Below are 15,761 nucleotides of genomic sequence, written 5' to 3' on the forward strand. Positions count from 1 at the left end.
TTTATATTCAATTAAGCAACATTCCTAGCAAAAGTACAATAAGCTAATACGCTCTCAGTAAAAATAGGCTTAGTCTAATTTTAGTTAAACTAATCCCGTCCAAATGTGGAAATTAATAATAATCAATTGTTAAATATTAAGGAATATTTTAAATATAAATCTCTTAAAAAGTATCTGGGTATTTACATCATTGACAAAAAGTCATTTTAAATAAATATAACCTCGAATTTAAAAAAAAACTTCAAATGTTTCTTTACATAGGTATGCACCATTAATAAATAAACAGTAAATATATTAACAGGATATTTTTTAGTAGTATCTATTTTTATATCAAAAAAATAAGTGCGCATTTGACCTCCATTGAGATGGAAAATGTTGAAAAGATACAAGTTGTGGGGTTGCTGCAGACAGAGAATTCCACTCGTGCGAATCCTTGAAATATCCGCAAAACAGAGGTGGTCTATTTTACCTAGATTTCGTTTTATTTCATTTTTCTATTTATAAGATAATAAAAACAAAGACGACAAATTTCATAAATTTCACCTTTCACAGGTATTCAACCTAATTGATTAATTAACGAAGTATAACGCTGAAGTAGCAGTAGAGCTTCTTCTTCTTCTTCTTCTTCTTCTTCTAGGGAAGTACCGCCACCTTACCTATTTCTGCCACCAAGCAGTAATGTGAGCATTAGTGTGTTCCAGTCTTGAAGGTGCTAACGAAATTACAGGCACATGGCACTTATGAATCAGGGTGACGGGCGCAGTGGCAGTGTCACTGAGATTTTTGCGATTCTTTAAATCGCTCTGAGTGGCACTGCAACTGCTACGGACAGCGCACGACTTTTCGTCCTGTCACTTGGTGCCATAAAAATAGTGAACTGAAGTTGAGCCTAAGCCCGTCCCTGACTAAAACCCTAGACACCCTAATGCGTCCCAGTTCTGGAGCCAAACAAGCGCGGAGCACTGAGGTTTTGCATATAGATGCACCCATTTGGCTTACACAGATAAATTAATTGTCTACGTTTCACTGAGTAGGTATGAGTCACTTGCCTACATTGTTTTATATTTTATAACAAATTAACTTGTCTCCGCTGAACTTGGGATTGAACTTTCAACCACGATGATTAAAGTCTAAAGTTGGACAAACGCATCTTCTTGCAAAAAAGAGCTTTTACATAATCGCCGCGCTTACAACGCAAATTCGTTGTCGCAGTGTAACTGCAAGCTAAATACACAGGGAGTATCTATTACCAAGCTCCTTTATTACATAGTAATATTATTTTTTATGTGGTCATCTGTTTTTTATAGCTAGAATTATAAAAGACACAAAATTTTTACAGTTATTAAAATCCAATCAATTATACTTAAATTCAGTGGGGGCAATATAACCATAGCCTACCTTATAATCTTCTATAATCGAAGGAACCTTTTATAAAACACCCCTTTTATAGGATTACATAAAAATCCTTTCATCCTATTGAACTGTCCACAAAAAGGCCAGAAAATTATGAATACCGCTATTAAATAGCATCAACTTTGTTATTTCATTAAGGTAAAATCTCCTTAACATTTATCAGTATTCTTCAGATTAATATTAAAATATTTTAAAATGCTTTTATGAATATTGGGATTTTTTATTAACAATTCTGGTAAAATGTAATTTTGTATATGTTTAAACCTCGTCGCATACAAATGTAAATGGTCACGAAAAAAATTTGGGATATTACGTACATTTATTTGTTTATTTGAGTCAGCCTTAACCATGGGACCTGTAAAGCGCCTGAAACGTTGGTTTGTTTGAAAAAGCAAATATACCTATGCGATTTAGATCTGAAAAAATAGTTTAATTTCCGGTGTGTAACAATCGCTTGATTATATCACTTTTTAATCATCAGGTGCTGCCGCTGCATCTCGCCTGTATGTGGACGCGGTGGGGAAGCTGGGACGACAAGCTCAGCAAGGCACTTGGGGAGGATGTGCCGATATAGGTAAGCCAGTATCAAAAATGCGTCGTGTAATTTTTTGCAAAAAAAAATTGAATTCTCGACACAGCGGTCTCATATAAAATAAAAGAAGTACGATATTCAGAAAGTTAATAAGTCTAATTAAACCGCTTACTTATTATCGAGACAATCATCCATTCTTACTACAAGTTCATCCAATTACATTTGAAACGTTTATTAGACTTTGAATTCCTTTAAGCTGCCTTTAGATATCTTTATTATGGAAATAAGCCGTACCTGCTTTTGATTCCAAAAAAAGTCCAATAAACATTAATCACGTCGCATTTATCTCGGCCTCCTAAGCTGGGTAACGCCTTATTTATAGTCAACACAATTCTGGAATAACTAATTCCTTTTGTTTTTTATTAGAAAATTCAACTTATTCATTTGCAGGGACTGCGTTGATGAAGGTCGTTGAAGTGTATCGAGAAATCCAAGACCAACAGATGAATATCGTAAGTTTTTTTTACCCAACCAATAGATTAATTTGTTTCTATTGTTAAACCTTTTTTTTTATGGTATCAAGTAACGAACAAGTCGTGCGCATGATGGTAAGCTACATGCTGTCGATAACAGTTGCAGTTGCAGTGCCACTGAGAGCTTCGCAAATATCTGAGGGGCACAGCCACTGCGTCCGTCACCCTGAGACATAAGTTGACAAGTTCCATGTGCCTGTAATTTCACCAGCACCCTTACCTTTCAAAACCGTAACACAATAATGCTGACATTACTGCTTGGCAGCAGAAATAGGTACGGTAGCAGTACTTCCCTGGATGAACTCTTTCACAAGGAGCTCTACTGCTACTAAAACCTTCTACAAATAATCTGCCACAATATGGTGATTCGATCTGTAGCTGTAGCTCAGTTCGTAGAGGGGTTGGCCAGGTTTGGCACAGACATGTGGAGTAATTTCACAATAAAATTACATATTTTTTATTTAATTTTTTTTTTAAATACCAACTGACGGGACGAACAAGTCATCCGCCTGGTTTCCACCAGGGTTAGAGTTAATATCATCATCAACCCATTTATACGTCCCTATGCTGGGCACGGGTCTCCTTTCAGACGAGGATTTTAGGCCAGAGTCCGCCACGCTGGCCCAATGCGGGTTGGGGACTTCACACTTTTCCGAGGATTGTGAACCTTCTTAAACGTGCAGGTTTCATCAAGATGTTTTCCTCACCGAGAAGCTAATTGTAAATTTCAAATTAAATTTCGCACATAAATTCCGAGAAACTCAGAGGTGCGAGCCCGGATTCGAACCCACGACCCTCTGCTTGAGAGGCAGTAGGTCAAACCATTAGGCTATCACGGCTTTTATTTTATAAAGTTAATATAAAGAGTATTAATTTTAATTCTTGGAAGTATCTCCGAAAACAATATTAATGAATCATCATAATTATTTGTTTCAGCTGAAAGCTTTCTACGTAGATTTGTTGGTGCCCCTGGAAACTAACCTGGAGAAAGATACAAAAGTAGTACAGGTAGGTCAATGCGATTTTTCCTTTTACAATCTTTAATCGGGATTATTTCTGTTCTAGGCATTGTTTACTTGTTGTAATGAATTATATAATGTAGTTTATATTGTGTAAATGGCAGTAGTTATCAATTAATTCCTCTTTAATATGAAATGCAAGAGAAGTCAGGTTTTTTATATTATTAAAAAATTGATCATGAGCTAAAATTATTTTCTAAACATTGACAAATATATGGTATTGTGTTACAAACTAATTTATAAACTTGCTGGTATGGTTAGATAGCGCTAATCAAAAACAAAATAAAAAAATAGCCGGCACTATCCATATAAATCTGTGCAATAAGCGCTATATAGTAGATTTGTTTGTTATCACTAGAAATTAGAGTAATTTTGATAAATAGCAGCTTGTCAATGTAAAACAAATTATATATAAAAATAGCTATTTGGTACTCGTCGCGCAAATCTGTTGTACCAGTAGGTTTTAAATACACGACTAAGCTGTCTTGTGTCGCGATTAGCATTCCTCTTCACTTATTGGTCCATGATAAAGCAAACATAGCACGACCTCCGTGGTCGAGTTTTCATGATGTCGCCATCTCTGAGATTCTGAGTTTGATCTCCGACCGGGTCAATGTATAAAACTGTCTTTCTATATTGTCTCGGGTCAGGGTGATTGTGGTACCGCGCCGTTGTTTCCAATTTCCATAACACAAGTGCTATAATTACTTACTTTGAGTCCAAAGCAATGTTTAAGGTGTTGTCTGATATTTATATAGCAAACGAGAAATTTAAATATCTCATTCACCAGTGTTATAGGAATTTGTATTGAAAAAAAATCTTGTTAGTAGATGAAAGAAAGAAAATAATATTTATTTGGTCTCTACCAGCAATACAAAGTAAATCTTAATATTAAACATTGAGATCCAAAATGGTCACCACTCAGCATTTGTCGGGTTGTGCATGCAAAACAACCCAACGCTGATATTCTGTAGTGGCCGAGGAACGGAGTGGACGCCACCGACAATGAATCAACAAAACATATCTTAAATTTATAATATCAAAATAAAACTCTTTACAGAGAAAAATATTTACATCTAAATATCTAATATTTATATATACGTAAAATTTTGTATGATATAATAATAAATTATGTACATATAGGAATGACTATGTTATAGTAAATATTAAAATTTATAATTAAAATCTATAATGTAAAAGAAATAAAATCTATATCTAATTCTAAATCTAGATGAGCGAGAACATATCGCATCTCCTGTGAAACAATGACTAGTTGCAAAATTTACAGAAAATAAATTAAAAGTTTTGTATTTAGAGCTACTGAGCACATTTGAGGAGCTCTTAAGTGTTATACTATTTCAATACGCATTACGCCCTCTATAGAAAAATGAAGGAATACATAATGCATCTCTGTTTTTCCATATCAATTGCATTTTAAAAATGGTTTGGGATCACAATGTTTTGCAGTTAAGTCGGTGTTTTACCGGAGGTGTGATATTTTGATTGGCGATTGTTTATTTTTTCACTAGAAAAAGCTTCAGATTCCTTTTAAACTCTTTATTTACCTGTTTTTTTTTTGTAATTTTTCAACCCTTCGAAGTAATTCTCATCAACTCCTCGTCACACTATATAAGTATTAATTTTTGTTTTTATTTGTATCAGTCGGAACAAAAGAGGTTCTTGCAACAGCACAAGCTGCGTTCAGAGAGCTACAGTAAAGCCGCAGCCACTATCAAGAAACAGAGGAAGAAGAAGCCCAACGCTACTAAAGCTGGTTCTGCTATGGACAAGGAAATGAAAGTACATAAAATACTTATGTTTGCTACTAAGATTTTTGTCAAACGAAAATTAATTTCAAGAATTCAAAATACTAGAACTCTCGTTTGAAAGTTTCATATAAGATCACTAAGTAGAAATGTCGATGGCATCTTTAAGTTTGAGAAAACTTTGTTACTACTCCCACGCGGTCGCAAACACGCTAGCTAAATACGTCTCAAGTTCTCCCGAGCAATCACAAGAGATTGACTATTAGCACAAACAGTTTACGACTTAACTTGGGTATATCACTTGTACAACAACTTTACTTATGCTTTGTCAGTCGTATAATACAAGCTCAATGGTGATGTACGTTATGGTTTTAGAACATGCAGATTCTGGAAGAGGAGAAAACTAAATTAGATGCGTTTTGCGAGCAAAGCTTGAAGAATGTAAGTTGAAATTGATTGTTTATGTGGAATTACTACTTGAAAGTTTAATATACTTTTGTTATTACTGGTATCCGTTAATTTATTTACAGGCTATGACCCAAGAACGTCGACGGTACGGTTTTGTACTTGAAAGGCAGTGCTCACTTGCTAAACATTGGTTAGCTTACCATTCCGCGGGGGCAAACGCATATAACGCAGGCTTGGAAGAGTGGCTTGAAGTGTCCAGGACAAGGGAATACCTTCCACCCAACGTTGAAGCCATGTTTGTCAGCAGAATGAGGGTAAGAGACGTGTACATATGAACCGATATTGTTTTAACAAATCTCGAAGAAAAAAAACATTTCCAAGAGATAAATTGTTCAATACCGTTATCTTGACACAGTGTGTTAGGAGCACAGTGAATTTGATTTTGGAGTACAGTCGTTTTTATGACACGTAGAAATCCGGTGAAATATAACGGAGGAAAATACAAGTGAAGAAAAGTGGCAAAAAATTGTCTTTCCGTACAAAATTTTTTACTACTTTTCTTCACTTGTCTTTTCTTCGAATATCGAAAGTATTTCGATTTCGGCATATCTCATCTGTTACGAATAATAAGAAGGGCTTTGAATATACTAAAGGAACATTATAGGGCTATAACGCCGGGCGCATGGTGAAAATTTTGAGACATCTGTTTATAAATAAAATAAATAAATAAAAATCATTTATTTCGGGCAGCAAAGACCCATAATAGACAAATATAATAAAAATAATTATACCAACGTAAAATTGTTTTATTATTCTTCGAAAGGCAACGAGAAATCAGTACGCGCTAGTGAAAAGAGTCCATGTAGACAAAAAATCGAATAAGAAGAAACTACTGATCTTGTTTTGTGTTACTCCCTTTTTAGTTGTTTTCTTCATTGCTTAAGGTATGTCCCCAAAAGGTTTTCGAAACTTTCATCTGGTTCTGTCTTCGGCCTCTCTCAGGACAGTTATTATAGGGACGCCAGTGAGGGCGGTCACTTGTTCACTCCATCGACTATGTGATCGACCGCGGAATGTCTTTCCCTCCACCTTACCAACCAGAACCTGTTTGTCAAGGTTGTCTGGTTGTCACCGAGTAATAATGAAATGTTTTGTGTTATTCAACAGCAAGTTTCTTTCTGGGCCGATGAAGATGTGTATGCGAGTCCTCGAATGGGAGACGACGATGACCGAGCTTCAGTTGGTTCAGCATTGAGGAAGACACGCTCTGTCGATGCTTCGTGTCTCGATGTGAGGTCAATCGCGGATTTGGGATCGCCTGCACAAGGACTTTCGAGAGCCAAGTCCGATTTTAATCTGCAAACTTTGCCATCTGGTGATCAAGGTACACACTTGAAGTGTAATGTAAAAGAAATAATTTGCTAATATTTAACATCAACAAATAAATATATAGTATCTATCAAACTATATGATCATGTTTTGGATTTGGTCTACTACCGGAATTAGTTACCCGTATTCGAACAAAGGGAAAAGTGTTCATTCATGTCTGTAGGTACCGACATATGAATGCATTAGTGTGCTAATGGACGCGGCTTGCGAAGTAATACCAGATATTAAAATTTATGGTAATGCTATGCGCGTAGTAATGGGTTGTAAGAAACAATGTGTGCAACCGTGCAAAGAGCTACAAGTGCTCGAAACACCCTCTCCCTCCTTATAGGGAGTAATTGGATCTATATAAAAACATGACCAGTTTGCAAAATTTTCCAATCTACAATATTTTAATCGTAATGGCCAATGAATTATGGACTTACCTAATCATTACCGTTATTTTCGTAAGAAACAACATTTCATTATCAGTAATGTAAAACTAAATACTTTATGTATATGCAAGCAGTCTGGCCATTGTGACAGTGGTCCTGACACTTCTATTTCATTTCTCTTTAAGGTATTCGGAATAGTATCATAGCTGTTATTTTCTTTGTTTGGTAGTACAAAGAATTGTATAGTTGAACAAGAATGTTTTCGTTTCCTATCAGACAACGAATCTCGCACAGCAACCCGTCCAACATCTCTTGCTCCACCCACCTGCACATCCCGAGACCCTCCTTTGGCCCGAGCTCTGTACGCCTACGCAGCAGCCGGTGACAATCAGCTCAGCTTCCAACAGGGAGACGTGTTGGCACTGTTAGGAGAGAGGACCAAGGGCTGGCAGTATGGAGAGAACATGCGTACACATCAAGCTGGCTGGTTCCCTTTGGCTTACACTGAGCCTATTGTTAATGATGATACCACGTATGTTTAACATTATAATATTTATATCAAGTTAATTTGTTATTAAGATTCATTAAGTAGCTCACAATTCATTGAAATAATGAAGATTATTTCATTAATATCCTTTATTGATTTTTCCTGCCCGTTATAAACCTCGTGTTTTCAGAATTCATCGGTTTAATTATTGTCATATAAAAGGTTACAAATGTGCAAATAAACATTGGTTGAACGTAAAAAATTTTCTAAAAAAATTTCTCTCACGTTACACCTACTTTTCCAAGGGGCAATTCTCCGGCCCGCTGGAGCAGCGCCCAGACGCCGAGCGAAGCTCCTCCGCCTGCGCCCTTGACCCATGCGCAAGGATCTAGTACGCCAACCGTCCACGCCGGTCACTCGCACCCGCCAACTCGCATCTTCGGAGACACTATCACTGCCCATCACGTAACTAAGGTTAGTTTTCATCTTGTGCAAATAAAATTTGACTTTTCTGATGAATAAACTGAATGGAATATATGTACCTACCCATTGTTGTCGTACATTAGAAAAAATGATTGATGACTTTACAAAATATATTTTTTCATCAAATAAATTTAAGTACCTATTTTTTACACAGTCAATATACATCTATATAAAAAAGTTAATTTATTCGTATCCTCAGGGTCGTCTTGGAAGCGGCTCTCCAGGTTTACCGCCAACACTGCCAGCTCCATCACCCAGTGCTTTGACCACATCAGCTAGCGCAAACTTTCACTCTTCCACTCCAGCCCCTGCAACTACTAGCGCCATAAAGAACTCCACTTCAGCTGCTAGCTTCACTACACACGCTGTTATTGAGACAAGAAGTTTTGGACCACAGACATTGCCTTTACGCTCACAGGTTTGTATAAGCTTTGCCATTTTTGTTTCTAATAGAAACGCTATTTACGGTTGTTGATTTTTTACATTTTCTAGCAGGTAGCACAAAATAAAGCAGGGCCAGCTAAAACTGTAGTATCAGCGGTGGGCGCCGTTGGTAACGTGTCACTGCACAGCTCTAATGATTCTGGATTCTCCAATGAACCTCCGCCACAGCCCGATGTTGATTACAGCGATGAAGAGGCCCAGAGACTTCGTGTACCTATAAGGTTAATAACTTCTTAATAAATTCTCTCGCTTTTAAATTATTATCGCTACTTTTTTTCGCTTTTACTATTTTTTTTTTTGTAGAACGCTAGTTATGATTATTTTATTTTTTGTTTTTATAGTAAGTCTGGGCAAGCAGCCAACAATCATAAAGCCTATCTGCTCAAAACGCAAAGCCTGAAACGACCTCAGAGGCCTGTAAACGCCAATGGTTATTTAACGGACGACCAACAGTTAATGCTACGAAACATGCTTGACATGGACAAAGACTCCCAAAAAGTCAAAAGAACAAAATCGTTCTGGAAATTCGGACGTACAACATCTGAAGAAATAATGGAAGGCATGTCACTTTGGCAACATAGAGATATAGTCGATACTGTGCCAGAGTACAAGATGAAACTTTTTACTAAAATTAAAAAGGAATTGAGACCAGCTCCTGAAGTGCCTGAGCTAAGAAAACCACCAAGCCCCGAAAAATCCCCTCCAGTCGAACCGGTTCAGCCGCGCATTAAAGAAACAATTGATAGAAAAGAGATGAAAGTCCCTAACGGAATTAGACAAGCTAGAAGTTTAGGATCCATACAAGCTGAAGACCGCATGGAAAAAGTTAGAAATGGGGGTGACAATTATCCATCGATGAATAAAAAAAGCATGTCAGAAAAATCCATCGCTGAAGAGAAAAGTGAAGATTTCATACCAAGAAATGAATCAAGACACTCCGATATGACTAATACAAGTACAATAAAAACAAACTTTGAAAACAGTTTCTACAATGATGAGACTGGTGAAGGTTTTGTGATGAAGACGGTGAAACGAAGAGAGATTTTACAAAGATATGACAATGACAGCAGTTCTGAAGTCAATTCTGTTGCTTCCAGTACCGATCCTTACGATTGCATCATCGTTGATGACCACATGACACCGAGGAAGCAGCAAGAAATTGAAAGACGTCGCCAGGCAAGATCGCTTGACGATGATATTAAAAAACGCAAAGAAAATGCGTACATGCCCGAGTTTGAGGAAATAGAGATAACTCCAATAAAGCCCCATGTTCGTGCCACACTTTCTTCTGAAAAATCTAAGAAGTCCTCTCACGAACGTTCTCCACCCAAAACTATGGAATTTAAAACATTCAAAGACAACTCAAAAGAAATTAAAACTTATTCCGCTTCATCGGAGACTCTGAAATATAAAGATAACGAGATCAAAACTGATCGGTATGGTATCCCAACTAAAAGGAATCCGAATGATATCAGAAATGAAGACTCATATAATGGTGTTGATGAAGGAACTCTTAAATATAAAAAGCGTTCAAGTAAAGAAGAAAAAATTCGGAAGAACAATTATGAAAATGACAAAAACCATAAGGAAGAGTATCCACAGGTCGAAATGAGAAACCAAAAGAAGGAAATACGGCCACGTAATGATTATGACAACCGCGAACCACGTATTGATTATTCCTTGGATAGACGAAACATAAGGAAGGACTTAACAAATCCAAAGAACAGAGATTTCAAAAACAGAAGCAAACTAAATAAAAGTTATGATGACAGCTCCTTACAATACAACGGGCGTAGAGAAGAACGTTATTATGAGTCGAATATTTCATACTTCAGCGACCAAGAGCGACGTGTATCGCGATACGATTACGAAACAGACTCGAAAAAAGCTGAAAAGTCGAAAATACGACAAGAAGAAGCGAGACTGGAGGCGAGACGATTCATAGATCGTAATAGTGAAGGACCTTATAGCGAGTCTGATGATCAGAAATTTAATGAAGCCTTGAAACAGCAAAGACCACAACTACTACCTCGAACTAAATTACTGAAACGGACGGTCGAAGGAAGTGAGTTACCGGAGGATGGACATACATTTGGTCCGTGGTACGATTTGTGGGGTCGGGAAACTGCAGTTTACAAGTAGAATAGCTTAGGTTTGCGTTATTTTTAATTAGCTACTAGATGGTCCTTTGTTTATATTACGTATTATTCATTTTGTTGCTAGTTTTTCTCTACAAGAATTGCTAGAGTTTTGAAATCCGATGTTTTTAATATCTTAATATAACCAATATACAATTGTAATTACTCCAAGGTGGTGAAAGTTAGCTGACTTGAATTAACTTATACGATATTTTTGCGCAGGCCACAACAATTTGCAACGGTGAAGTTAAGGAAAACTCTAACAAATGATCGATCGTCGCCTGCCATTGAGTAAATTAATGTTTAATGTTATTATTTTGTTGTGTAATATTAATTGTAAATTAAAAACACCATGTATTTTGTACAGTTATTCATAGTCTAACAAAGAATATATCACATTTTTTATAATAATCAACTGTTTGTTTCTTTTATATCCTTACAGTCAATTTCTTTGAATTTATTAAAATTTTAAGCAAGCAAGATTTCTTTCCTCTTATTACGAGGTAAGCGTGTACCTAGAAAATGAGATAGCGTAAATTTAGCGAAATAAATATCTAAATGATAACAAACGGGATAAAAAATGTATAACCGTGTGCAGATGACATGATGAAACAGGAGAAAAATCAAAGTCAATTGGACGAAGACGACAAAGGCCGATGATTTATTATATTTCCGGTGGAGGTAGGCGCAAGTCTGGCTGCTCGAGAAATATTCCCCATGATATGTCACCGTTCCCTTCCTAAGGGATCGCCGTTCAGCCTCCAATATCTAAAAATATTTTTTTGGACGAATGAAAATATATTTCCTTGTTTGTATTTTTCCATTTGGGGCCACTATAGGAAATAGGATTGAATACCTATATTTTGAAGAAAAGAATAATAATTAATGAAACGGAAATTAAGTAAGCAAAGAGATCAAATCAAAAATGGTTTTTGTTCCTTTAATTAAGGTATATATCATATAATACGATGAATGTCACACATCCAGACACGAATCGGAAAAATTTAATTCAGTAATACGATGACAGTAAAACGAGAGACAAACTATGTCGGTAAACTTTATTGTTTTAGTGTATTTTATCAGACAAAATTTTATTATTAACTTTAAGACGCTGACAAGCGTCGATGACCTTGAGCGATAACACGCCTACTATAATTTCTCCAATAAGGTGGCGCCATACGCCCCGATGCGGTAAGAGTGTGGTAGTTGGACCTTCAGCTTGATTTAACATAATATTGATTGACGCTAACAGATGGCGTTGTACTTATATACACACATGCTATCAAACCAAAAAATATCAAAGCATATAAGAACTGGACATGTTATGCAACACAAGAAAAAACCCACACCTCGAGTGAAATTGAGTTATATATTTAGGTAGAACACCAGAAGTGTTCTTTACCTTTATTTTGTTTATTGTCGCGAGAGCAGAGTTCTTTCCAATGGTGGGCAGAGCATAAAACAAAATATCCTAAACTGGCACAGTTAGCACGAGTGTTTTTATGTGCACCTGCAAGCACTGTAGAGCGAGCGGTGATTTGCCGAAGCGGGTAATGTGTATGCAGAAAAAAGGAACAGGCTATTTATTACCTGAACGCGCAGAAAGCCTTGTAAATATTCCTACATCATAACTTGCCTCTGTTAAATTATAAATATTAATAATGTAAACTTTCTTTTTAAATTACTAAATTGCTAGAAATTGTTATAATTGTCTACAATTTCTAGTAATAAATCTCTTTTGAATATTTTAAATATATTGTTGATTTTACTTTATTATGTCTATAGCTGTGACGCTTTATTTTAACCGAGTACTCTTCTCATGAACCGAGTTATTCGGCCGAGTACCGAGTAGGAAACGAGTACTCGGCGCGTCTCTAGTCTCAAATAACTTACCTATTTATTTCTTCACACTGTTTTTCGAAAGTGACATTTTGTGGGTTGGTTATAGTTTGCATAACTATGACCAACTACATATCTCGTAAGTATCGTGCTCGACGGCAGACAGCCGATTACAATACAATATAAGTTAATTTGTCAAAACCATCGCAAAACAGAGGTCTGGCAACGTATCTCACGAACGCAAGCAACGCAGCAGAAGTTTTCAACGTTGCAATTTTACTAAATAATCAAGGACGCGAACAATAATTTCATTTTTGTTTTGAATACTTTGTGTTTTAGGTTTTAATCCAACCAAAAATATATTTCTTTTTTACTCTCACCTAATGGCTAAACTTGACTTTTTTTAAATATTTTGTTTTGATTTCAACGAATTGAAACGAAATATTTACTTATTTACGTTTTTTTTGTGTATGACATTTTTTCACACTGTTAAGTGGCTGACCATAATTTGCAAGCAAATATTTAACTCGTACTTTAGTAGGCGAAAGTTACTTTTTACTCCTAAATTTGTTATTTGTCTTTTATTTAGAATGAATAAAGTGTCAGGATTAAGATAAGTACTATTATACCAACCACACCAAATTTGGTAGTAAGCAAGTTTGGTTTTCCCGAGAAAAATATGTCAAAAAATAACCTCCAGAGTCTCACTGTAATCCAGTTTTTGTATTACCTATGACAATAAGCAATATTCTAGGATTTTCAAGCTACACTTCAAGATACGTGTTACAGGATGTACTATTTTCAAAGTTCCACGTGCTATGTTATCGCCTAAAAACTTACACAAAAACACCATGTTTAAGCGATTTTGGCACCTCATCGCCTTAAGAGCGGTTACACACGGCAATTTTTAGCAACGATACAAATACGCGTATGGGAAACACGCGATTGCATCGCGACACATACAATTTATAGTCGATTGCAAAGATGCAGTCGCTTATGTTGAATCATTAAGAGTCGATACTACCTTAGCTCCAATTCAAATTTTTCCTGTACTAATACGGTTCATTTTGCTTGGGTCGAGCGGCAGAGACACTGGTTTAATTTCAGAATTCATTTTTTTTACAAACGATATTAAAGCCATTTGAAAATAGTATACGTATTCTATTTAGTTCATTTGATATAAAAATATCATTAGTATACATTGACCTAATTGGTAGGTCAATGTTAGTATATCTAAAGCCTATTGAATACAGCGGTTTCCTTGTAAAATTTCGATTTCGATATCCTCAATTTTACTAGTTATTTTTTCCAAAGTGGTCGATTCAACACTTTCACTGTTACGCGGAATCAACCAAAGCCATTTGAGGTTGTATAGACTCTTAAAAACATGCATCGCGATTGCATCGCAATTGTATCACTGCTTAAGTCGCGCGTTTCTGTAAAGATAGACAATTAGCGACTGCATCGCCATGTGTAACCGCTGCTCTTAGTAGGTTACAACATTGTGATTTAACATTAATGAGACACGTAAAACCGATACGCACAAAATCTAAATATGATTTTATGTAGTACAAAACTACCATCTTCGAGGATAACAGCAATCAATAAAAAAAATTAAGTAAGTATAAAATCCGTGAGTATATAAATTTTCTGTATTTTTAATACACCTAGGAGTACTCAATTATTTTTATAAGATATTTTACTAAGCTATATTTCGTAAGTCTAATTAAAAAACACAACAAAGAATAGCTAAGCAGGCAACAATTTACAAAAATTTTAGCAACTATATATTGTAGCAAAGTCGTTACTTGATAAGAATCCGCAAACTCGAGTAGCCGTGAAATATTTCAGTGTAATAAACCGAGTCTAAAACTTAGACATGGCTACCGCTAAGCGAAAGGATATAAAGTTTTCCTCGAATTATGACGTCACATAAAGTTTATTGTGAAGTTTTCCTAAACTTCTAGTGGGTATCTAATGTTCTTATTGAGCGTGAGTGTTTGTTCTTATTGAGTACCGTGAATGGAGTTACCAGCTCAACCTGGATCTGTTTTTATTAAAAAAATATAAGTACGCATTTCACTTCCGTCTCACATGATGGAAAGTGACGATGAGGTAAATGATGAAGCCTGCACACTTAATCACTTTCGCCTTCAAAGTTATACCGTACAGGGAACAAGTCTGCAGGCAGGAAATTCCACTCCATAGCTGTTCGCCATATAAATGTGGAAGCATAACGCTTCGTGCGAATCCTTCGAATAACAATATAGGAGTGGACTCCAGCCTGTGTCTAGTTCATACTCATTTTCATGGCCTGGTGCGTGTGACATTCTCGTTGCAAAGCAAAAACAAATACAATCTCATGAGTCGTCTCTAGAAATCCGATAACAATAACTATGTATAATGTGTTTCAATTTGGCTTTTTCTAACTCGGTGAAGGAATGTAAACAAATAACCTTCATTGTCAAAGTGACGTATCATAAATAATAATTTTTTTACTAGTTCGAGGTTATTATTACGCGTACGTTTATATATTTCATTTATTATTTTGTTTATATTCTACGTATTTATATAAAAATAAAACGCGGTTTCGATATCTATGGCATCAAAATCCGTATAAACAAAGGCAGCGAAAGGTTGTGTAACCCTGAAACATTGCCGTTAAGACAAAATTTGAGCACAAGAATTTGTTTTTAAGAGCTAATGTTATTAAAATTAAATACGGTGTTTTAAAAAGTAACGATTTGATAATATTTTGTTCAAATCTCTTTACAATTCACTCGTAAAGTTTTAGTTATATACGATGAAACATGCGATAAATAATCCTATGACTAAACAAGTGTATAAATAAGTACATATATATATATATATATCGAGTTCTTAGGTTTTCGCGATTGTTACACATAGGAAATGAAACTATTTTTCCGGATTTATAT

General features: G+C 35.8%; 1 protein-coding gene across 4 annotated transcripts in view; it reads left to right on the plus strand.

Moving 5' to 3' along the window:
- The window catches only part of LOC113228638 (brain-specific angiogenesis inhibitor 1-associated protein 2), an 84,563-nt gene extending 73,182 nt beyond the window's left edge, over nucleotides 1-11,381 (plus strand). For 2 of the 4 annotated variants that reach the window (XM_026461994.1, XM_026461993.1), the window contains exons 4-15: nucleotides 1,895-1,987; nucleotides 2,396-2,457; nucleotides 3,415-3,486; nucleotides 5,160-5,297; nucleotides 5,639-5,704; nucleotides 5,794-5,985; nucleotides 6,839-7,055; nucleotides 7,711-7,966; nucleotides 8,227-8,395; nucleotides 8,604-8,822; nucleotides 8,897-9,069; nucleotides 9,190-11,202. In XM_026461994.1, the coding sequence (XP_026317779.1) occupies nucleotides 1,895-1,987; nucleotides 2,396-2,457; nucleotides 3,415-3,486; nucleotides 5,160-5,297; nucleotides 5,639-5,704; nucleotides 5,794-5,985; nucleotides 6,839-7,055; nucleotides 7,711-7,966; nucleotides 8,227-8,395; nucleotides 8,604-8,822; nucleotides 8,897-9,069; nucleotides 9,190-10,990 (3,458 nt within the window). In that variant the 3' untranslated portion in view covers nucleotides 10,991-11,202. The other 2 variants (XM_026461995.1, XM_026461996.1) reach the window with 2 other exon arrangements.
- The last annotated feature ends 4,380 nt before the right edge of the window (nucleotides 11,382-15,761 follow it).

The sequence above is a fragment of the Hyposmocoma kahamanoa genome, unplaced genomic scaffold, assembly GCF_003589595.1.
Source record: "Hyposmocoma kahamanoa isolate Upper Pololo Valley unplaced genomic scaffold, ASM358959v1 232, whole genome shotgun sequence".
Taxonomy (NCBI): Eukaryota; Metazoa; Arthropoda; class Insecta; order Lepidoptera; family Cosmopterigidae; genus Hyposmocoma; species Hyposmocoma kahamanoa.